Raw genomic sequence first — 24,291 nt, forward strand, 5'->3', positions numbered from 1 at the left:
GCATATGAAGAAATGGCTGACTTATAGTAGTCAGACAAGTTCAAAAGAACACATAAGTAACGGAATCGCGACCGCAACATGATTTCCCACCACTGTATAAACGCTAATTGACAAAATATAGCGAAAGACGCCAACTAGAAATCCAATTAAACTGAGAATTCATTACAAATATAAAACAGAATAGAAACCGGCCGAAAAAATCAATAATACTTACATTATAAAAATGAAATCCTCTGGAAAATGTATCGTTCACGCACTGTTTGGTACAAAACACGGTTCTGGAGATAACACAAATATTTTAACGGGTTGCACAGCAGCCTCTCAGGCAAGTGTCTTAATGATTAACGTGTTAATGGTTAATGATAATGTACCGGCGGGGCTGACACGCGCGTGCTCCTCCCGCGGAGTCCTGCAGGGTACTGTCGCGTGGAGTGCCAGCAAACTTGGTGCGCCGGTCGATTCGTTGCTAACGAAAGGTCTTCTTAGCATCGTCTGTTACCCGAAGCGGATCTCTAACTCGTGCGATATACGGTTCGTTTTGAACTGCAGTTCCATTAACCAGTTTAGTTTCGCTCCACATGCATTTAGTGTATGCCACGGCCGTTTACGCATTTCTTTCGAGACGGGAGAAAAGGCGAAAGGACATTGCGGCTAGTGGACTGGTTGTTTGCGGTGCCACGTTGTTATCTTAATGCCGTGAAATCGGCTTGATGTAATGTATACCTCTAGTAAACTGGAACCATTATCTGGGATCGAATCTGTTAGCTGTACGATGATACAACTTTTAAAAACAGGATTTACTGCTTGTTATGCTTTAGGTTCGTCACTTTTCATACAATATAAATAGAAATAGGTAATTAATATGAAAGATCATTGCTAATCATCTAACCTTTTCCTATTGTGGACTTAACCTTCATTAATCTTCGAGTTTACTTTAGTATTTCCCTGTCCTACAACTTTATAAAATATTCATCATTCAAAATGATATTTCACAATTTACTCTATACATGTTCATTTTAGAATATATTTATCCATAAACATATCTTGCATCTTAACTCCTTCTTTTACTCGCAGAAGAAATAATTAAAGTGTGATTTCATTTTCAAAAAAGGGTAGGTTAGGTTAGAATGGGTTAGGATTTATGATATCAACGCCACATCAACGCTGAATCCATAACCTGTTTTAGGTATGTTCCCATTTCCTAAAGTATTGTACTCGTACATGACTTGTATAGCCAGGATCTACCTACATACCACCAATAACCTCCTTGGCTCATTATTAGATTCCTTTGGACTTTAGAAACTCTTCAGAGGAATAGAGGAGAAAAAAATAAATAGATTAAACTTCAATGATAAATAAGGTCTATACGATGGGTTTTAAAGAGGGTTTCGATAAATCAGTTTAAGAGAGCTATGCGATATAGACATTGGACAGTTTGCGTTTGTGAGTGAGCTTTTAAGTTACCGAATGATTCTTCGAACTATGGATACTGTTTCCGCCGACTGCTCCAAGATCGCGTTTATTATATTTCATGTATAGGATGTCATGCTTGTCCAGCTTGACTCCAGTCACTCAAGTGAATTGATATATGCATACCCTATCAAAATAAAATACGGTGTTTTAAATGTTTATGTATAGTATTGAATGTATACAGGGTGTTAGGTAAATGGGTATATGAGCCGACACTAGCCCATGTTAACATGGTCATATAAATGGTATAGTGAAGTCAGAAATTTGATATCATCATTTTAATTTTTTTTAATTTTCATACAAAATAAATTTTATAAATTCCGATTTGTATGAAAATTTCAATAATTAAAATGAAGATATCAATTTTCTGACTTCACCATACCATTTATATGACCATGTTAACATGGGCTAGTGTCGGCTCATATACCCATTTACCTAACACCCTGTAGAGTTCGTTTTAAGATGACTTTCAGTTCATGACTATTTTATAGTGACTTTATAAAATTATCTATAAGTACTTAGTTTATTCATATTTTAGGGAAAAAAGTACAAATTGTGAAATTTTTATTTATTACAAAATTGCCAGTGATTTCAGTTGTAAAATATTGTCACTCCAACCCATGACCCATCCAATTGATTCGATTGATTTCTGTACACTGCAAAAAACACCCTGTATAATTACCTCATCAAAAACGACTTGATGTTGATCAGGTAGTAAATAATATTTATATAACAGCAGATCATTATTACGTAGGTACTTTCAATGTGTTATATGATTTCACATTCACCCTATATGAAAGGGCCTAGAACCCCGCTCTACGCGATAGAGTCTGGTTTAATACATTTAATAGTTTTACACCTTTTGTAAGATTATAGAAGCAATAAACTATTGAGTATTGAGTATTAATAACATTCTCACAAAGTGCTATACATTAGTGACTGAGTTTCTTGTGCTACTTCTTCTCAGCACTGACCCGTTTGTTGTCCCGAAGCAGTGCCCCGATTGCGCTAATTTTTAACGTCTCCAATACATTGGCGCTTCTTCACCAGATGCGCTCCGTTTTTCATTCCAGCTGAGGTGCAAATTCGGTATCGCGGTAAAGTTAAATAAATAAATAAATTAAAAAAGTTCGAAAACCTTATTTTTTCACTAAAACACAGCAAATGTTTGTGAAGGCGTTTGAGAAAAAGTAGCTTTCTTTCAGCTTTTACACAAAGAAGCAGTTGCGTTTTGTTTTCGTTTTAACTAGCTGTCAAAGCGACACCGCGATACGAATTTGTGATTTTCGTTCGTCGTCTAGTAGCGTTGTACTTAGTTGAAATTTTTTAGCGCATACTGGGAAGTGTAAAAGTGCTTTTTTAAAGCCCACTTGCAAAAATAAAATTAATTTAATGAGTTGAGTTTTTGAGTTTGAGTTTTACATTAACCAAATCTCTGCTTATTATATTCGAACTATCAAGTTAAACTGTGGATTTTGCATTTTTTTAAATAACTTTTAAGCGATGCCAAGACTCTACGGTAAAGAGTGATTGTGACCTTTTATCTAACCTTTCTATCATGTTGACCCCTGAAAAGAGGTAATTTTAACTATGCATTGAACACATGCTTGGCCAACGCCGTGGGCAAAATATTTTTCTACATGAATGGACTGTGAGCGCGCATGCGCGGCATAATGTGCACTCGACTGGATTATTACTTCAGTGGCTACACTTTTGGTAAGAGTTTGGGACAAAATAATATGTTTACCTTGGAAATTATACAAATTAATTTAATACAAACAAACATATTATACAGGCTGGAAACGATTAGTGATCTCACTCGATTATTTCGAAACTATACAAAATATTGAAAAACTGGTTACTGATCCTGAAAGTGCTTCACGAGCTCTTTCAAATGGTACCAATAATAGGTTACAGAATAAACTGGAACTATCCGAAAATTCAATGTTTGCAGCTTCCATACATTTGGAAAAGCCACATTTTATCGGAAAATTGAATTTATTACAACTACATAAGATGATCCAGTATTAAGCTTGATACTGTCGTGTGGACTTACACATAATTAAAAACACAAAAAATCAAAAGTTTCCACAAAAAACGCACCTTAGAATTTCAAGAGCGACTGGTAAGTATGTAATACTTATGTAAGTAAGAGCAACCTAACCCAATAGAAGAAAATTCCAATGCAGACCCAAAAGTGTGGCGACCGCGTATTTTCTCCTGGGAGGTACCCTGGGAGGTCTGAAGTACACGCTAACGAGCTGTGTTGCGCTAATAAGGCTTCGAGATTATAGACGCGTACGCATCTTATAATTGATCAAGAGGGCTTAGTGTGAGTTTACATCAAACGTCACTAGTGAGCGCGTAAAAAAATGACATTAAATGTATGACGGATTGTACAGTAGACACTTTCAAGAACTAAAATCTTCATATATTTTAGTTCTTGAAAGTATGAAGATTTTATTTCTTAAAAGTTACCGCTAGAGGCGCTGTACAATCCGTCATATATTTAATGTCACTTTTTTACACAGTCGAATGTGTTTGACGTAAACTCACACTACGCCCCCAGGAGGCCAGCCGTTTACCTGAAAACACTATGTTGACTAATAATAATAATGTGTTGTTCGTGGTTGTTCGTTGGACGTATATATTTAAAAAAATACTTGTAGGGGGTCTTTGGGGTTGACGATGCTTGAGGGGTAATTTTTGTTCTTGATTGGAGGCGTAGATAGTTTAGGAACTTCGAAACGAACCTTAGCTTCGTGAAAAGTAAATAAGCAAACAAAGCAGATATACTTACTGCCTAACGCACAATATACTCGACCTAAATATACTCGTACCTTACCTCTCTTTAATAGGTAAACCTGATTTTCAGTGGAAAACCAATATACAAATGCATAGCTGGGCATTAACTCGTTAATCCGTTAATCGTTAATTAACGAAGTTAACATTTCTATTAACGGATTAACTTTTAAGTTAACTTTAAAAAATGTTAACGGACTCGTTAACTTCCGTTAAATTATCCTAAGTCCGTTAATCGTTAATCCAGTACCTACTATTTACCAGAAAGATACAGCAGGCACGCTGAAAAACGCGTTCTGACAAGTACGTTCGGGCTTCCAGAACCCAAAACAACACAGTTTTTGTAACCAGATCACTAACGACACTTGAGTATGTGTGGGACAACTCTTGCAACTGAATTTAAGACCAGTTTTCCTCAACCGATTGAGCTGAATTTTGGTACAGGGTGGCCTAGAAAGAAATTCACTTTTGAAAATTCAAGGAAAAAAATTCTGTGTAATTTTGTATAACTTTATTCATTACAATTCAAAGAAAATTAAATGAAATTTATTTTTAAATTTACCTTTATTAAATTACATCGTCCAGGAGATTTCCTTGATGCTTACAACATTCGATCAACATACATCAAAATCTTGAAATGCGTTCGTTAGAATTATCTCGAAACCTATTTTAAATTTTTTGCCGAATGTTTAGCTTCAGTTGCTGCATGGTTGTTGGATTATAAAAGTATACTCTATTCTTAAGATAACACCACAAAAAGAAGTTTTGAGATGTCACCCCTGCCTAAAATTATTTTTTTGTGGGAACATGTCTCTTACCATCTAAATGCTCTCATTTGAAGTGTGACACGTAGCCCAACCTTGATGAAACCAAGTGCTCCTGTCATAGCCTTGCGAATCTTGCCACTTTGAAATCAAAAATCTTTTCAGCAGGCCAGTATAGCGCTCTTAAAAATTAATCATCCTTTCGATGCAACAAACCAATCAAGCAGGGGTGAAATCTCGTTGCCACTAAGAAGCCCTAATCTCATTCCAGCAGACTTCTTTTTGTGGGGTTACATTATAAGCAGAGTATACTCTAAAAATCCAAAAACTCTGCAGCATTCTCCATCCTGAATCCATTTCAATTTCCTTACATTTTCAAAAGTGAACTTTCTTCTGGGCCACCCTGTATAATTATGCAAGTACGATGACAATGCAATGTTATGGTACCATTGAGCTGGTCTGATGATGGAGTCCTGAGGTGGCCATAGGAACTCCTAAATGAAACGGAGGCATCGCATCGAATTTGGGTTCGTTGGATTTGTCTTTTCGAGCACTTTAGTACTAGATGATGTCCAGGGTCCTGATGATGGAGTCAGAAAATGGCCATATCATAGGAATTCCTAAACGAAACGGTGGAAACTTATCGAGTTTGGGTTTGCTGGATTTGTCTTTTCGAGCACTTTGGTACTTTAGTACCAAAGTACAATTTATTGTATTGTAATTGAACCAAGGCTCTGAGATTGAGATACTACTAATTAAAAAACTTTTTTAAAAACAAGCTTTTATTCTGAAATGCAGATCTTTGTAGTTACTAAAACGAAAAAAATAATTGTACTTATGCAAGGTTCAAATAATTTCGGAAGCTTGTAGCGCAAACATAAAAGAGGAATAAATTCCATGCGCGATACAAGCTTTCGGAATTATTTAAACCTTGCATACAATTATTTTTTTCGTTTTATTATCATGACGTGTTAACGGATTAACGATTAACGTTAACTTGCGTTAAATCTTGCGAAATGTAACGTTTTAACGATTAACGAAGTTAATTTTTATATTAACGGTTTAACGATTAACGAAGTTAACTATTTGATTAACGGTGCCCAGCTATGTACAAATGAATTATCTTTTAATATGAGCAAATAATCAGTGCATAGTACAAACTCTACATGATGAAAAAACATTATACTTAATTCACTCACAGCAGAGACATATTGCTAATTTATTATCGTTTAAATTTAAGTAAAGTCTTACTAATAATATTTTTTCTGTATTGTCTCTACTCCTACGAACTCGTTCGTCTGAAAAACACAAAACAGCTAAAGTTGCTGTTGCTTACCAAGTTGTGTAGGCGTTAGTTAGTGAAGCTGAATACAAAGTAAGTATTTTTGTGTGTTAGTTATATGTTTTTATCTAGTGACTAGCTTTCCGCCCGCGGCTTCTCCTGCGTTAAAAAAAAGGCTGTTTTTGGGGTTTTCCCGGAAATTATTCGAATTTTTCTCGCCGTAAAAACCATACTTGGACTTCAACGAACATAAAAAAAAAAGAATTATACTGTTGGCAGTGTTGGCTTTTATGCAATGCTAGTAAACTAAATACCAAGTTACTAAAGTACATCAATCAACATATTATGTACCTAATTTACCTATCATTATTAAAAATAAATAATGTATCAAAATTATGTACCTATGCAGGTATATGTACGAATCCAGAATCAAGCAGTCAGTAAGCAACTAGCTTACATTTTCAGGTTTATTGGATAAAAAAAATACTTATAGCATTTTTATTTCAACAAATAAATAAGTAAGAGATTCCAACTGATGAAGATAAAAAGGCGTTAAGTTTTAACATAGAAAATACTCTGGTTTTAATTAGCATTTGAATTCATATTCATTAAGGACATTCAGGGGTGTTTTGTCTAATAACTGGTAATCCAATGTCTGGAAGTTTACCCTACTTAGGTACCTAAAATGCTACAGATCCCCGATCACATCCCCAAACAGGCTCTGGATTGGAAGTTCCAATTTGGAACCCCCAAGGAAAACGTAGTCGCCCCAAACTTGGCGGCGCACTGTAGCAGACGAGGCGAAGAAGATCGGCAAGACTGGAGCGAGATCAAACGCGAAGCTCAAGACCGAACGCAATGGAGGACTGTTGTGGACGCCCTCTGCCCCATCTAGGGGACATAGGACATTAAGTCAAGTAGGTAAGTCAAAATGCTACAGTGTTTAGTTTGTTGTACTATCGTCTGTACTTTGATGCCTTAGTCACCGCGACCTTCAGATAACTTTTATTGTTTGTGAGGAAATTATTTTGCCTAAGCTAATTATAGAACTAATCCTACCTAACAAATTCGATCCGTCTAGAATTTTAGTATTAAGTAGGTAGGTACTTTAACTTAGAGTAGTGCAAGGTTTATTGCTTGAAAATTGGCTTTAAAGAGTTCAGATTTATGGAGAAGATTTTGCCCTCCATTAAGTCACGAAATCATGTCTTATTGAAAAATTTCTAGATGTCATTTCCCTAACAATGTCGACCAAATGGAAAACATTCTAATATGACTGCATCACCTTCTGTATGAAGCTTGAAAATGCATAACGTATCATTATTTAAATATAGTCGAGAAAATAAGAGTAAGCAACAACAATAAATCTAAGATTAGTCAATATGTCAAAGCATAGATTAGATTAGTCGTCTCGAACTACAGGATGTGTGAACTATTTTAAAATAAATAACTACGGAAAAAAATCACATTATAATAAGTTAACGTAATAGGTAAGTCATAGAATAGTCAGATTATCATTTATCTTTAGATCAGCAGATACTGTGACTGAGGCAGTTAAATCCATTTTTGAGTCAGTTTTGTCTGACTTTTGCCTGCGGCTTCTCTCGCGTTAATATTTGAAGCCCTCCCACCCTTTAGGGGTTGAATTTTTAAAAATCCTTTTTTAGCTAAAGAAAGTCTACGTCATAATAACTGCGCAATCCACTCAGTGTCCAGCTGCATGTTGATTACAAAGTAACAGCTGTTCAGCCGGTTTCCATGGACTTTTATAAAAATACTAGCTGTGCCCGGGACTTCGTACGCGTGAAAACGTTTGACTAAAATTTCCCGTTTATGCAAAAATTTTCTGTACTGCCCCGCCCCTATTAGCTGTAGGGTGCTGTTAAATAGCCTGTCTTTTGTATAACATTACTAAAAACAAAGGTTGACTCAAAATAAAAACAGAATAGCGGTCAAATACCTTGCCTTGTCTTGCATAAAAAAAAGATATCTACAAAATTGAGTTTATATTAGCGCATACAAGAATACATTTTAAAGGCCCACCCTGTATCTTTATTATCACATTAGTCTATCCGAGTCTTTGTCGTGGTAAACCAGTCGTCACAGCGTCGGCAAAATGAAGGCATGTGTGTGGATCGGCGCCTGCGCACTGCTCCTTGCAGGTAAATATAGTGCGATTTAAACAAAGCTAGTGCATTCCACGAGTGTAATATTATTGCAATTTCATGGATAACTATACCGTGAACACAATATTAAGATAACTCAATAGAATAGTGACGGTATGTTTGTGTGTGTGTGAAAAAAAAACTAACCGGAAAATGTGAGTAGGTACCGATTTAAAGTGCATTAACACTAATTTGTTTTACTCTTAATTCACTTGCATTTTAGAATTTGAGTCAATGATCAAGAAAAATACTTTAACGAGCAAAATGCCACACGAATTCACACGATGGGGCAAAATTTATTTAAATGTCTTTGGCTGGGTTCTTTTTCTTTGGTTTATGGCGTATGGCGATGAACTTGCGTTATTTCGCCACTGAGGGCACACTATTCCGCCAATGTCACGTGCGCAGCTTTTACACAGTGGTTGTTAAAAAAATAAAACCATCTTACTTTAACTTTGACAAACGTCAAAAATCTGTCAAACTCCATACAAAAAACACCGGATAACGTTAAAGTTACGTTCAAAGTTAGGTGGTGCAACTCTGCCTTTAAGTAGGTATTTCAATGTTTGTAATTGTAGCATTTTTATATAGCAATCTGTTCCTTGGATCTCCTCTATGGACATATACTTTTCACTATTTTACTTTAATGAGTCATGCTAGTAAATACTGTTTTGCTGCATTAAAACATTTATTACCACTACCTAGGTACATAAGATATTTAGCTTCATATGCCGTGGTTGTATACTTCAGTGGCAAGCTGTATAACGATGCATTATTATTGTTTCTTAGTTAGCTATACATATGTATTGTTACTCTTTGTACCTAAGTAGGTAATACATAGGTACCTACTGGCTGTGCACGGACAAAGTCGCAAGTAAATACTGATTGCAAATAACTCTTGATTGCAATCTTAACCATCTACTCTGGTGCTTATTATCAGTAAATACACCATAAAGGGGTCAGGACATTTAAACACATACTATAGCATCTGATTTTGTTTGAAATACGTGTGCTTTTGCAATAAGATTGTAGTCCGTGATATTTTTTATAATGCATATCCCACCAAAAACATTCTGTAAAAAACTAGCCAAGTCTCGATGGAGCTGCTTGTTTATCTCTAAAAAGTAATGAAATCTAGACAAAGTCGTGCCAAGTCTATGGTTCCTTACTGCGATTTCTTTATTATTATAGTTAATGTTGTGTGACTTGGCCGTTGAAGTGTACAAAACCAGGTGCTCTATGACACCATTGCACCAATCTGTCGCCAGAACCGCTATCCATTGATGATGGAAAATTGCCACTTGGAAAACGTTGATTCAATAACCAGTCAATTGTAGGCTTAATAAAGCTGCGTATTTCAATAATACTTATGTATGATTATCTTAATAAAGATTGTTCAACGGCCAAGTCACACAACATTAACTATAATAATAAAGAAATCGCAGTAAGGAACCATAGACTTGGCACGACTTTGTCTAGATTTCATTACTTTTTAGAGATAAACAAGCAGCTCCATCGAGACTTGGCTAGTTTTTTACAGAATGTTTTTGGTGGGATTTCACTCCTTTTTGTAGAATGTGGCATAATTATTTAACGTCGTCGTCTTTAAATATTATCGACATTTTTTTACGATATTAAACAGTTAAACACAAATAAATTCAACGACCTTTAAAATGGACAACGAATCAGAATGGTTTTAATAACATAACCTTATCCTTAGCGAACCTTACGATATAAATGAAATCCACGAAATGTAAATAAATTACACAACATTCAACTTAATCGACGGGGGGGTCTAGAAAGGAAAAAAAATCTGGACACCGCGGTGCAGAAAATCGACGCTCAAAGTGCTAGCGCCATCTAGCGGTGAGCGGTACAGGCGAACACCACGATGCCGGTGTGGCGCTAGTAGTATTGATTATGAATATGGTGTTACTCCAGATCTTCGATTTTCCTAGTTTTTATAGTTTTCCCTTAATGTGGCAATTAAACCCTAACTCTGTACCAAATTTCAGCTCTCTGAGTTTATGGGAAGTACCAGTTCTATTTTGATGATCATCAGTGAGTGAGTGTCATAAATGCGAAACTTTGCTTTCGCTTAACTTCGGAACTATATGACCTACAGACTTGAAATTTTGGATTTTAAGTCTGTGATTATAGCTTACTAGATAACGAAAATTTCAGCGTTCTGGTCTTATCCAGAGGTTCTCAAATAGGGGCCTGAAAATGCGGCGAAATGGTTCCAGTAAAGGATGGTACGGCAGTGTTTGCTTCGCGCTCGACTTGGCGGGGGCACTGCCGTGCCCCCAGATTACAACAGTCAACATTACAGGACCTCTCTCTACCTCCTTCCATCATCAGAAACTTTATTTTAGACTAAGTTGAGCATCTCTTGGACTAGTCGGTACAGACTGGACTGGTCCAGAATCCAGACTAGTTAGTTAGATTATTGATGTGATCAGTAGGTACCCCGAGCACGAACAACCCTCGTGCACAACCGTAGTGACGCTGTTTTGTTTTTTCGGATTTATGCACTTTTCATTAAAAGTCCGAACACCTTATTTTTAAACTAAAACACAGCAAATATTCGATCATAATCGTCGTATTCCTTGCACAACCGTAGCAGCGCTTTTTGTGTTTCATACAAAAACAATGAATACTTACCTTACCATAACTGGAACGATATTTATACGTGGTCAGGATACAGTGGAACAAGTAAATTAATTATTTTACTCCCTTAGCGTGCGTATAATATTAAAAATTCACATTCAATCCACTATTCAATCTCTTGACTATCTAACATTTGTTATGGATTACGATTCAATTTTAAATCGTAGAGAGAGGCGAACTTTTGATCAAAATATTTAGGAATTCTCTAGAAAACCTAATGTCATTTTTGTTACAGGCAACGCATTGGCAACTGACGTGACCGTCGTCAATCTCTCACCTGGAGAAACTTTAAACACTAGAATTGAGGCGTTATGGACTAGTGGTCAAGAAAATATCAACTGCTACCTGGATACTCCCACGGGAGAAACCATCCCATTCAGCAGGGATCAAGATAAACTCGACCAAACGTATGATACAGACAAGTTTGCGTTACTAGAATTTAACCCATTGAGTCCTTGCGCCGTAGATGTCAAAATCATTGATACCAAAGATGAAGGACTCTGGACGCTGCATTACACAACAAACACTGAGCAAACTGGCAGCAAATCCTACAAAGTTAATTTGGAAACAAGTGAGTACCTAGAAAATAGAATAAGAATAAGAAAGTCTTTATTCAGCACAATATGGTAGACAAAGCAAGAGTAAACATAAAAAAATGGTGAATAGGCGCCCGCTCAGCAAAAATCGCGACATGACACAAACGTCATGCCACAGATAATATAATACATGCTAAGAAGCTGGTTTTCAGCGGGAACCAATGCGTGATGAGGATTGCGCGCCTTTAAACAATTCTCATGCAATCGAAAAAAGTTCACATTCAAAAAATAATTCGAAGATTGTTCAGAGGGTTCTGTTAGGTTTTTTCGACTATTTACACCGTTTACAAATACTGTTCCTTTACTTCAGATTGCTTAATTTTTCATCATCATCAACCATGGTAAAGGAGAATGGGCATAGTGGTTAAATAATAACTATGCCATAGTTATTATTTAACCACTATGCCCATTGGTATTGATCGTCTATTACTGCACTTTTTAATCTTCTATTAGTTATATTGGGTAGTTTGGAGTATATTTTCTAATACCACAGATAAGTAAGCTAATTCCTACTTAAGCCTGATTCGACCAAACTTTTATCCGAGAAGAACTCCTGATATAACTGGCATATTGACAGTTTCAGTATGGGAAATATGCCGAAATGTCGAATACTTAACTGACGATTTATTCTGAGATTAATATTTGCTCTTATTTGGTCGAATCCACCCTTAGTGGAATTACTGCTTTCAAACCTGACTTATTATAATTTTCACCATTAGGTTTTCCTACATCTAAATAAACGTCTTTTTAAATATAATTGGTTATGGCCTCAGATCCCTTCTATGATCTGAGGTTATGGCCATTGGAGCGCGTATCGCGATCCATTTTGCCCAATCTCAGAAAATCAGGGTTTTTTTTACTTCAATTTATGTGTGAAATGCGATATTCAGTATCGTAATCTCTAATTCCTGGATTAGAAAAGCTAATAGAGGTCGTTTGATTGGTTATTAGTATCATAATATAACATAACCTACTGTCCGTATAACTATACTGTATACTGATGGAATCTGTTTAAGGATTAAAATAATTAATCATCACGACACAAAGCCACTTTATTCAAATCACGCTTATTATTTATAAATGTGTTTTATTAATAAATGTGCAATAACAAAAATGACTTAAGACTCAGATTTCATACACATAGATAAACCTTATGCTCATGCATGTGATTATTTACTATCAAAGGTACACCTGAAACCGAAACTGAAGAGGCTATCGAAGAAGACAACAGACTAGTCGAATATTTGAATGGGCAAATTTTCAATACTGCTATTGGAAGCAGCCACGAAGTCAGAATAAATTATTACGATCTCATTAACACCGAGAGCTGTCACATTGTTGCACCGAATGAAAAGGAATATAATTTAGATGATACTGCTTCGATGGCTGCCCTTGGAATTAGAGCTTTTAGAGACCTTCATACAGCGTGTGGCGTAGAAATCAACGTAGAGACCGAACAGTCTGTCGGCCGGTGGACTCTCCTTTCCAGGGACACCAGATTTTCCCAACGCATTGAGAGAAGATTAAACATCACTATCAACGTCGAAGGTAATATTTGTCAATGTACATTAATTATCGATTTAAATTCACATATTATTATCATGTCACGTACAATCGATAAGATCAAAACAACGCAGATAAATTCATAATTAATTCCTTGATACCTATTCGTGAGCTGGAACTTTTACTTTGCAGAAAATGTAGGGGCATTGCCGGCAGAGGTTACTTTCTGAAGGATGCCACTCTACGTCCGTTTAGCAGTTCGTTCGTTTCAGTCGAAAGACGTCCAGTGCTGGAAAAAGGCCTCCCCCAAGGTTTTCCACAAAGACCGGTCCTGCGCCGCCCGCATCCAGGCACCTCCCGCGACCTTCAGCAGATAGTCGGTTCACCTAGTAGTAGGCCTGCCGGCTCGTGGTCGCCACCCGAGAAATTTTCACCATTCCTTGACACCTGTTCGTGACTTTTAATTTCTCTTTGCAGAAAATGTAGGGGCATTGCCGGCAGAGGTCACTTTAACTAATGGCAGCGACTTCTACGTCCGTTTAGCAGTACCTACGCATAACCATGCCACCTGCAAACTGCTCGGTCCTAACGGGAGAACTGATATCCCCCACCATATCGATGGGAACCACATATCCGCCTGCGGGTTCATAGTTCCAGACGTCCAAATGGACTACGCAGGGACATGGGAAATTGTGTACGGAGATGCGATCATCTATAGAGCGGCCACTCAAGTAACTGTAAACGGTAAATATGTTTATGCAAGTAATTTAATAGCTTTAATTATTAAATAGTAAAGATTAGAACTGCACACTTCACTTAAGAACTAGTTGAAGTCGTTACAAAATAAGTAGGTAGGCACTTGCTTTAAATTATCACTAGGTATAATATAGAAATTAATTAAATTGATAACGTAAAACATGGGATTAACATTTAGGTAAGTTAGGTATTATAGTCTTATCAGTGTAAACTTCATTGACTGTAGGTACAGTCAGTCAACTTTTCAGTTGTAATATGGCACTTACTGCAACTGTATAAGATGCCACAATGCAATGTTTAGATTTGTGCGTCATCGACTGTACTCAAACTTTCATTGCTTACAATGTTAGCGAACTTATGCCTAAGTACATCACAAAAGAAAATATCATATCTGTAAGTAAGTTAGTTATCAACGTAATCACAATAATACATGATTAGCTTCATTTATTTGATAGGTTGGTAAAAAGATCTGAATTATTTTATGAATCTTGGTTTGTTCAGAGACCTCCACCATTTCGACTAAATCATTAACAGCAATGTTGTATGTGGATCGCTGTTTATCGCTTCCACCTTAGAGATCAATATGTATGTAATTGAAGGGAACGTACGAACGAACTAACCTACCTGAGTGACGCTGAACGCTCGGTGCCGACGCTTCATACATTTCGGCTGTCAACGCTGACGGTCAGCGTGCGTCAGCGTGACTCTAAAACCAGCCTTACTTTTCTTTCATAGGCAAAATGCAGACCAATGCGGTATTTTTTTTAAGATTATTAGCAATTTGTATTGCACTTTCTAATAGTCCCATTAGCCCCCCGTGCTATATGCTTGTGTTGCGAGTGGGCTCACCACAATAGTCGAGCGGCGCGCGGTGATGGGATTCGAACCCGGATCTCGAGTCGGCCAGTCCGACCCCTTCACCGTTCGACTATCGTGGCTATAAAATAAATTAATATTAAAAACAAACAATAATAATTTGTAAATTTCGAACAGCTGCATGGGAAGGAGCGGTGACGAAACTCGAATGGGTGAAAGACCGTCCAGTAGACGTGGAGGTGGGCCCAGAAGACGCGGTCTACTGCAGCATCACAGCGCCTGAAGAGGTCGCAGTCTTCGAGACCTTCGGCCGGTGCCGCATCACGCTGGATAGGGCCACGGAGCAGCATAGAGGCACCTGGACAATGGTAGTCGGCGCTCCTGGCAGAGTGCTGACTGAACAGCACACTCTTACCGTTCATGTGAACAGCGCTGGTGAGTCATCAGACTGTCATCTATTCTCTGTTGCTGTTACTTTACTTGAGGCAAATGGAGGGTTTATTCTACGCTCCTACGATGCATGATATTAGCATAATATTTCACGCGAAGTCAACATCCACAAGTGTTAGGGTGGTCCTATTCTACTCTGCTGCATCCATAATAGAGAATTCAGGTTAAATCAATTGCTTCTGTTAAAATACAGAGGTTTGTGTTCCTGCAGTGAAAACTAATATCCTGATGATAACCGCAATTGATGCATAAAAAATTTAGTATAACATTTTATTTAATAAAAAATATTTCTTTCTACTTCCTTCTTTAAATGAGTTTGTAAACTAGTGACTAAGAAAGTCGTTGCCCTTTTAGTATGTTAGACAAGTACTTATTCACGCACGAGAGCCTTTATCATTCGAGTATCGAAACCTAAGTGTCTAGCAATGTCTGAAAAAACGCGATAAACTAAGAAGAAAACAAACGAATGCATCACGAATGCTCAAAAATTTTCCACCATTGGTTTCCAGAACCTCGTCCTGAAGTGGTCACTCATGTGGAAATGGACCAGCCCGTAATCCTGCTCAAATGTGCCATCGAAGGAGACCACACAGTCCGCATGTGCAAATTCAGGGAGCCCTCTGGACGCGTGCTCATGGCTTCTCAGGGTGTTGGCGAAGACCGGTACAGCTTCCATGGAGCTGGCGTCAGGTATGACTTATTTATTTGCACACTAAACACATACAACACAATAAGTTACTAAAGCCTGGCTACCCATCCCTATCGCTCGCACGTAATTATGTTGCTGTCGCGACTGTGCGACGGGCGCCCGCAGTTAGTGTGCGAGCGCGACAGCAACATAATTACGCGCGAGCGATAGGGATGGGTAGCTTGGGGTCATTGTACGGGATTCTACGTGCTCACGGACTAGGCTTTAGTCTTAAGTTACTTTTTTATGCTTATCAAGCTACCTGTCCTGCCTTTGACCGCAATCGCACCTGAGAGGCAGTCTAGGATGGTACATATTTGCCCTGAAGTGCCTATTCACTCTCGCCTTGAAAAGGTTCTGATAGTTACTGCAACTCGGTAGATAAGATAAGCAAGCATAGTGTACGATCACTGGCAGTCAAGCTGGGTGCAACAAGCCGAAGGCAGGGTAACATGGCGTGTATTGATAAAGGCCTATGACCAGCAGTGGACTACTGTACAGTAGACAGTTAATGATGCATACTGCATAGGACAGATTTGAAGGGACGTGTCTCCAGTTGTCTATCTATAGCATCACTCTTTCTTTCATAAGAAGTGTCACGGAACGCAAAGTGTTTTTAAAGATATAAATAGGTAAGAACTTTATTTGTTCTTATAAATATCTTTTAAACCACCTTCTGCTAATTGCTTGGTTGTGCAAATCGTAATTTTCCTATAATTAAGATAACAGTCGCACGCCATGTTAAATAAAACATGGAATAATTCAGTAATGAATAAAAATATCAGATTCCTACAATAGTTTTTATGTAATCGCATTATCCTTATCCAATTATTTAGATAGCAACAATTAATGCGTTATCGACGACTTGGTCATCAAGGTACAGAAGTTACGACATCAAATAATATGTAGTTAGTTACTAGCGTTTCCTCGTGACTTTGACTGCAAACGTTACAAATTCCCATACAGCAATAACATCAAAACCTGGAACACTTTTAATTAGCACTTCAGACATTTTTGAGCAGATTTATATTTAACAGAATGCGCCTTCTCTCTACCCTCTCCAACCCTGTATGTCTTATGTATCAAGTAAATTGTTGGAATATTGTATGTTAGTTGACTTACGCCCGTATTCACAAACATTACCATGAGGTCTCACCGACTCAAACACGAACCAATCACAGAGCTCTATTCAACGCTGTGCGTTCGATTTGCTGCGTCGCTTGTGAATACGGGTGTAAGTAAATCAAGCATAAGTTCCATATTGACTCTCATCTCCTATTTCGCCCCCTTAAGATTGGGGACATTCTGGGGCAAAGTTCTGGAGTGGAGCTCACGTTCACGTACCGGAAAGCGTAGCGTGTGACGACAGACGTAACAGACACAAACTTTTGTACTTAAAATAATTACGAGTAGTTACCTGTAATTCTAGAACGATTAGTAAGGTCTCTTACGTTAATTCTTCCAGCCTAGCATCCAACGTGAAGACAAACGACTGTGGTCTCCGCATCACGAACCCTGAGGCCGCAGATCTGGGCATGTGGCGTTGCTCCATGGTCACCAGCGATGACGAGGCCTACCACGGCTTCCTGCGAGTGGTCTGGCCGTGGGCCACCGCCGATGACCACACTGTATCCACAGGTAACGATTGCTAATAATTTAGGGGTTACATTGACCAAGGGAGCAGTTTATAGTATAGGAACAACTTATCTACTTATATTCTATAAAAAGTCACTTATTGACTGACTCACTCATCACGAAATCTCAGTAACTAGAGTCTCAAATTTTGCATGGGGGTTCCTTTTAGAACGTAGGTGCTCATTAAGACGGGAATATAATATTAATAATTCCCTAAGGGGGTAAAACGGGATCCACGCGTACGAAGTCGCGGGTGGTCGCTAGTTACTTATATTGTAACAACTAGGTAATTCCCATTTAAAAGTCGAACTAAAAAAGAACAAAACAGAATAAAATAATAAATTCATAAAGAACTTAAAAAGTATTATGTTATCAATTGATTGGCAGTGTTAACATCCTTTCCAGTTGGAATGCATCTTAATCCAATCTTTTGAAAGTAATATCGCATATTGATAAGAAAACCGTCACGTAATTACTTACTTTTAGGCTGGGTTGCACCATCTTACTTTAACTTTGACAAACGTCAAAAATCTGTCAAACTTCATACAAAAAGCACCGGTTATCGTTATACACTCGGCATCAAATAAATCGCACCTCCCGCAACAAGCACTTCTCAAACGTATGCATTCCCACTTCCCACCAACATTGGTTGCATTTGAAAGCCTAGTTCTATCCTTCATTTCATTAAAGGACAGGTTTTTATCCCAAAAATGTGTTTTTAGAAGGATCCAGAGTCACTTCTTCAAAAAATAGGTAGTTACGCTTGAGCCAACTTTTATGGCTATAAAACTGTTAAATTGGGATTAATCGCTATCCATCTGTTAAAAAGGACACGTAAGATCATTATTTGGTTCTATAACCCTAAAAACTGGTCTAATTGATCCCAGAGGTGAGCCCCAAGTGAGGCCTTTTTTCAAGTCACATTTATAGTACCTGTTAATTATTTATAAAAAAAATAAAAGTGTTTTTCTTTAAGTTTATTTATTGGGCTTTCAAATAACACCAATATTGTTGGGGCACCATGATTGTGTCAGAAGAAAATCTTTAAAGTTCGCGTCGCGGAAGGTGCGATTTATTTGATGTTGAGTATAGTTACGGTCAAAGTTAGATGGTGCAACTCACCCTTAGACATGTGGATTTTGGTTAATATGGGCATCTTACAGCGTGCTTGGAGAACAAGAATTTCGTTTTTTCTTAGACGGTCTTTATACCAATAATACGCGTAATCGGATTCTTCTGTCTCCTTGAATGCACCTTTAACTTATCGAACTGCATCTATAATCAAGTTATTTATATTTTCAGAACCCACCCTGGCCACTTCTCACAACCAGATTTCAGCGGTAGAAGGTGACGAGGTTACCATGAGCTGCTCAGTCCAGTCCGTAATCCGGTACTGCTACTTCAGGGCACGCAATGGAACTGTCTTCAGCATTTCTCCCAGTAAGTTGGATATTTTGTAAAAATAACATTTACATTAAAATTAGATGTTAAAATCAATGTCCCAGGAGTTACAGTGTCTTAAGATGTTCTTGAATTCGTCGATTCCAACCGGGCGATGTGGAAATCATTGGGAAGCCAGTGTTCAGCAGTGGACAGCCTGTAGCTGAAATGATGATGACGAATTCAAACATGTGAAAAATGCGTTAGCGATAGCTCAGCGACCCATAGAAATGAAGCTTGGGGATGCTCGCTAAGGCATAAAATCTGGTAAATCTAAATAAAACTAAAGTAATTTTCCAAAATTGTAGCAAGCAAGCCAAAATACTACATACGGATTTTAGTGGAGACCTGTGGTGACCTTCGTTCATTTCAGCCAAATGACGTCCAGTGCTGGACGAAGGCTTTCCATAATGACCGGTCCTGCGCTGCCCGCATCCATTTTCGTCCCGCGACCTAGGTAGGAGGCCTGCCCATGCTACGTCCAGGGCCGGATTAACCATGTCGGGGCCCTTAGGCACAGCTCGTTTCGGGCCCCCCCTTTTTCATACCACAACAACGCAATTTGGAAATGTTTACTGTCAACATTATTTCGTAATGTAAGTAGATGTTGAATGAAGGTACCATCATTATCGCAAAGGTATACGCCTTCCTTCAAGTGAAAAGACTTTGGCCACAATCTACAGTGTCATTTAAAAATGAAAGAATAGGAAAATCTTGCATATTTAATAAAAAAAAACTTAAACATTATAAATTAAAAATGTACATATTGTACTGATTAAGAAGCATGTTTAAATATTAACCCTTCTAATTTTTTTGGATACAAAATCGTTTTTTAAAACTTCTTGAAAATTGACCTTTTCTGATACATCATCTTTGACATGTTTTTTTTTTTTTTCATTTTTTAATCGGGAGTGCTGAGCCCCTGGTCATAGTGGGCCCCTAGGCACTGGCCTAAAGTGCCTTATGGATAATACGGCACTGGCTACGTCTTCCGGCCCGTGGTTGCCACTCGAGAACTTTTCTGCCCCAACGGCCATCGTCTCTACTTGCTATGAAATTTAAATCATTTTAATGTATTTCCAGGTACACAATCCGACGTAATGGAATACGTAGGCGCGGGCTTCGACGCGGGAGAGTGCGGCATCAGGTTCAGGAACCTCCAGGAAAGAGACTCTGGAGCCTGGAGCTGTCATGTCGGATTCACTGACGCGACTGCTGAAGAGCAAAGGGCTTCCTTTAGTGTTAATGTTCAACGTAAGTTTTTATAATGTAAAATTCTATCACGTAAATAAATGACGTGTACGATTTTTAAAAAGATTTTCAGATTTTCGGCATATTACTGGTACTTATGCCACATATTTTTCATTCCAATGTAGAATAACCAATTGATAAAAGGTTTCAATTATGAGTAAATAAAAGAATTGATCTCTTTTTATTTTCAGCTCAAATTGCTGTACAGCAGCTTCTTATAAGCCCACAGCAATTGATCGTACAAGGCAGAGTCCACGATGAACGCGCTTTGGAGTACTGCCGTTTTGTCCGCATCGATGGATCTGGTAAGATCAAGAGGCTAGACAAAAGATGAACATAAAATTTCATATTTTCCGCAAAAAAAATTATATAATCCACGTAGACGCGCCTCATTAATCTTTCGCTAATGTTTGAGTGTTATCGGTACATGCTAAATCATCCATGAGTGCACACGCACACTGCATTAATGACGCTCGGATTGCTCGGATCAAACTCCCCGCACCCCGCGCTTCTCTTGACCAAAAATTGATGGGGCGCGTCTTCGTGGATGAAACATTGTTTCATGCATCATTGCTGCTCACTCTTATTTGCCAGGAGCAAATATTATTTTATTATTGCTCTTATTTGATAGAAAATTTAAACTAACAGTCATTAATTCTAACTTCCATAATTCCCAACCTGCATTTCATAAATTACGAGTTAAACAATCTTCCAGGGTTCAACTCCCAAACTTTGCCTGCGCGCTACACCAGCCACGACGACCTGAGCAGAGGTCTCTGCAGCATCACAATCGTCGACCCCACCATGCTGGACAACCACCCCTGGACCGTGGCCGCCAAGATCCTCGGCCAGGAGGTCGAGGTGTACGGCTCGTCTGACCACACCATTGAGATGCCTATAGACGAAACGACTCCATCGCCCCAACCGCCGCATATCATTTGTAAGTAGCCCTTTCTTCCTACATATTTTTACCAGAATCACTCCGTTCACTTGCTCCTCCTATGTTCTTCTGATTAATTTCGTTGCGGGTCCAATGACAGTGTAACTTTCCCCCGGGACAAACTTGACCTTCACTGGTTGGGTTTTTATTGGCGGTCAAGCTGTAGATCCTGGCTATACAGGAGTTGCAGCGGTGGGAACGAGAGGTGGGAATAGTCCCGTATCTCACCAGCTTAATCGACCGACCGATTATACCAAATGGGCCATTCTTATTCTTACGCATTTTTGTGTGAGATGTAAGAATAGCATATGTTTTTAAAGAAAATCAGTGCACTGTATATTAATTTACTTAGTAAAATACCTCTATTAACTAGGCCTAATATCATTTTTATCATAAAACTATTAGAAGAATATTTAAAAAAAGTTACAAGTCCAAAATGTCACGGACCGTGTAGTGTGAGATTCCCGGATTTGGACATACAATATTTTTTTCTGAAGAGATGTTATGTTATTTTGATAAATATTACAGTAATTATGCAAGATTAATACATGGTATATAAGACTGTTAAAAATTTATATCAATAATAATTACCATTTTTGATTTTGAACACCAAACATTGTGTGAGCAGTTTTTGTGTCACAACCACGTGCGCCACTTTAAATATGCGTAACTCGGTAAAAAACTATCTTTGATATTGACATCCCTTGCTAAGTTTTTTTAGAACAGTAACATTGTCATCTTATTAGATTTGCAAATGGCTGAACGTAGTGAGTGAGCCGCAAAAAAATATTTCCTATTTATTTGAAAAAAGGGACAACCATAACACGTCCATCCCGTGTACGATTTTTAAAGGTAGGTATCAATGTCACGCTATTGTATAAAACATAATTATGTACCTCATGCACTATAGTTTCAGATAATTGCACAAGATCTGCTAATTCACAGATAGTTTTTTGGATATATCGGACACGTTCCAAATTGTCACGGCCATGGTATTAAAAATGTGTCACTACCGCAAACTATTTAAGTACTTGGTCGTGACATTACAACGCGTGGTTGTGACATTCTATTTTTATTATTTTAATAGTTTTTGTTGTTCTGCTAAATTATTTTGTGTATTGTGCAATTTTTAGGAGTAGCCTTTTAGTAAGTGTACTTATTTTTCGCTAGTATGATTTTCTAGATGCCACAAAGGAAAAATTATTGCACTTTCTCATTTCTGCAGTAATATCAAATTTTACTGAGACAGCTCCCGGTAAAGGCCCTGCAGAGGTGGTCGGAGTTGTTTTAAAAGGAATTGCTATTAACCATATTTTTAGTGGTACGGTGACTATGAAACATGTTTAAGTTGTCAAAACCAACTGTTATGTGAATCCTACAGAAATCTCATTTGATACTCAATTAGGTACCTACTGTGTTTAAGATTTACTAATTTGTTGAGCATATTATCATATCGAAACCATGTAGGTAGCATATCGGAAGCATGATCAGATAGTGCTAATAATAAAAAGTCTATTTTTTTATTATCTAGTAGATATATTAACTACCTGACGGTATTTTCGATCTCAATTTTAATTAAATTTTTGGATGTTCAGAAAAAAGTACATATTACCAAATAACACCTTTGTTGATGAAACGAATTTAGTGTATTTTATTGTTAATCAATTTAAACTATTATGATATAAATTTAACAACATAAATATTATTATTTACAGTAAAAATGTAAAACTGTCACATCCGTGTCATGCAGTGTCACAGCCGTGTTTACGTAGGCTATTTTGTTTCCTTTCCGAGGGCTTTAAGGTTGTCCATATACATCAAAAGTATGCTTTTGGTTTATACTTTCGATACACATCGCAAAAAGTTAAAAAAAAAAAAAAATCTTTAATTTAAAAAAAAAATTGGCACAAATTTAAGAATGGCCCAAATACTGAACCCCAAAGTATGTAGAGTGTACTACGAGTATCATCATCATTTCGGCGACAGGACGTCCACTACTCAACGTAGGCATCCCCCAATGATTTCCATATTGCTCGGTTCGTAACAGCCTACATCCAGCATCTTTTCGCTACCTATTACGAGTATAACAAGAACTAGAGTGATGCTCAAGACGTAGCATTTGTTACCGGCAGGATTCGAATTTGCAACCACCGCTTATTGTCAGTGAATCATGCCTACATATTATTTTACTTTCAGTGGTCCAACGAAACTACACCTGGCTGTTATTCTTCTTGCTGAGCATGTCTCTCATGATAATGGCTCTTTCGCTGACGTCCAAGAAAAGCCGCGGCTGGGTCCACCGCAGGGCCACCACCATTCGCAACAGCTTCCGAAAGCAACCACCGCCGCCCATGGCGCCTGTCAACCACACTCCTATGGCTGCATAAATAAAAAAATTGTGCAGAAGAATGTTGGCAAACACTTAAACTGGGCACTCTATTAATTATACTTGGACGCTACTTAATGTGAGTCACATGTATGTGGAAAATTAAATATGAGGATTTGAAGAAAATTCGGATGGAAAATTTCATTGTTGTGAAACATTGTCTGAAATGAATTACTTAGGTTTTTGCCAACATTACTCGTACATTTGTTTATTATTACATTTTGTATAAATAAATATATGTTATGTTATGAATTTCTGTTTTATTTGGCACTTAACATTTACTATTTTTGTCAGTGTAATCACGTAAGTCATTTGCCCCATATTTTTTTTATCACAAGTTTAAGTAAGTAACATTACCAATGGATAAACAGTTTATACTATGCGTTCATTTATTGCCTACCTACGCCCTATTAAGTACCATACATGCCTACCTATTCCAGAAATGTGCCTATCTTAGAATGAGAGGTTGGAAAGATAAATTAAGATTAAAATTAAATATCATAGAGTTAGTTCAAACAGAAACATTCAGTGTTGATAGCGGGAAAAAGCCGTTTTACCGAATTGATGAGCACCGCAGGCAGATGTAGCTTCATCGCAATTTTTATTGAAAAGATTTACAACGATTTGAATTTCATTGTAACATTGTCTTAGATGAGAATGATGTAGGAATTTATAAG

The 24,291-nt window shown here is 37.7% G+C and overlaps 2 protein-coding genes and 1 long non-coding RNA gene across 4 annotated transcripts in view; 2 read left to right on the forward strand and 1 right to left on the reverse strand.

Annotated features, from left to right (window-relative positions):
- Nucleotides 1-435, reverse strand: part of LOC135081629 (CDC42 small effector protein homolog) — a 56,177-nt gene extending 55,742 nt beyond the window's left edge. The window contains exon 1 of the mRNA XM_063976384.1: nt 215-435. The gene's annotated coding sequence lies outside the window, so the exon portion shown is untranslated. The remainder of the gene's footprint in view (nt 1-214) is intronic.
- LOC135081631 (uncharacterized) overlaps nt 1-24,291 on the forward strand; it is a 93,360-nt gene that overhangs the window by 13,774 nt on the left and 55,295 nt on the right. The gene's annotated exons all lie outside the window — the stretch shown is intronic.
- Nucleotides 8,372-23,866, forward strand: LOC135081605 (uncharacterized). Of its 2 annotated transcripts, XM_063976350.1 has the most exons (12): nt 8,372-8,480; nt 11,389-11,724; nt 12,935-13,297; nt 13,730-13,996; nt 15,002-15,259; nt 15,784-15,964; nt 17,428-17,600; nt 18,900-19,037; nt 20,121-20,291; nt 20,480-20,593; nt 21,004-21,228; nt 23,425-23,866. In XM_063976350.1, exons 1-12 carry the CDS (start codon nt 8,435-8,437, stop codon nt 23,613-23,615), a joined length of 2,463 nt encoding a protein of 820 aa, XP_063832420.1. In that variant the 5' UTR covers nt 8,372-8,434; the 3' UTR covers nt 23,616-23,866. The 2 variants fall into 2 exon arrangements, with proteins under 2 accessions (XP_063832420.1, XP_063832421.1); XM_063976351.1 differs by lacking the exon at nt 13,730-13,996.

This window comes from Ostrinia nubilalis, chromosome 20 (genome assembly GCF_963855985.1).
Source record: "Ostrinia nubilalis chromosome 20, ilOstNubi1.1, whole genome shotgun sequence".
Taxonomy (NCBI): Eukaryota; Metazoa; Arthropoda; class Insecta; order Lepidoptera; family Crambidae; genus Ostrinia; species Ostrinia nubilalis.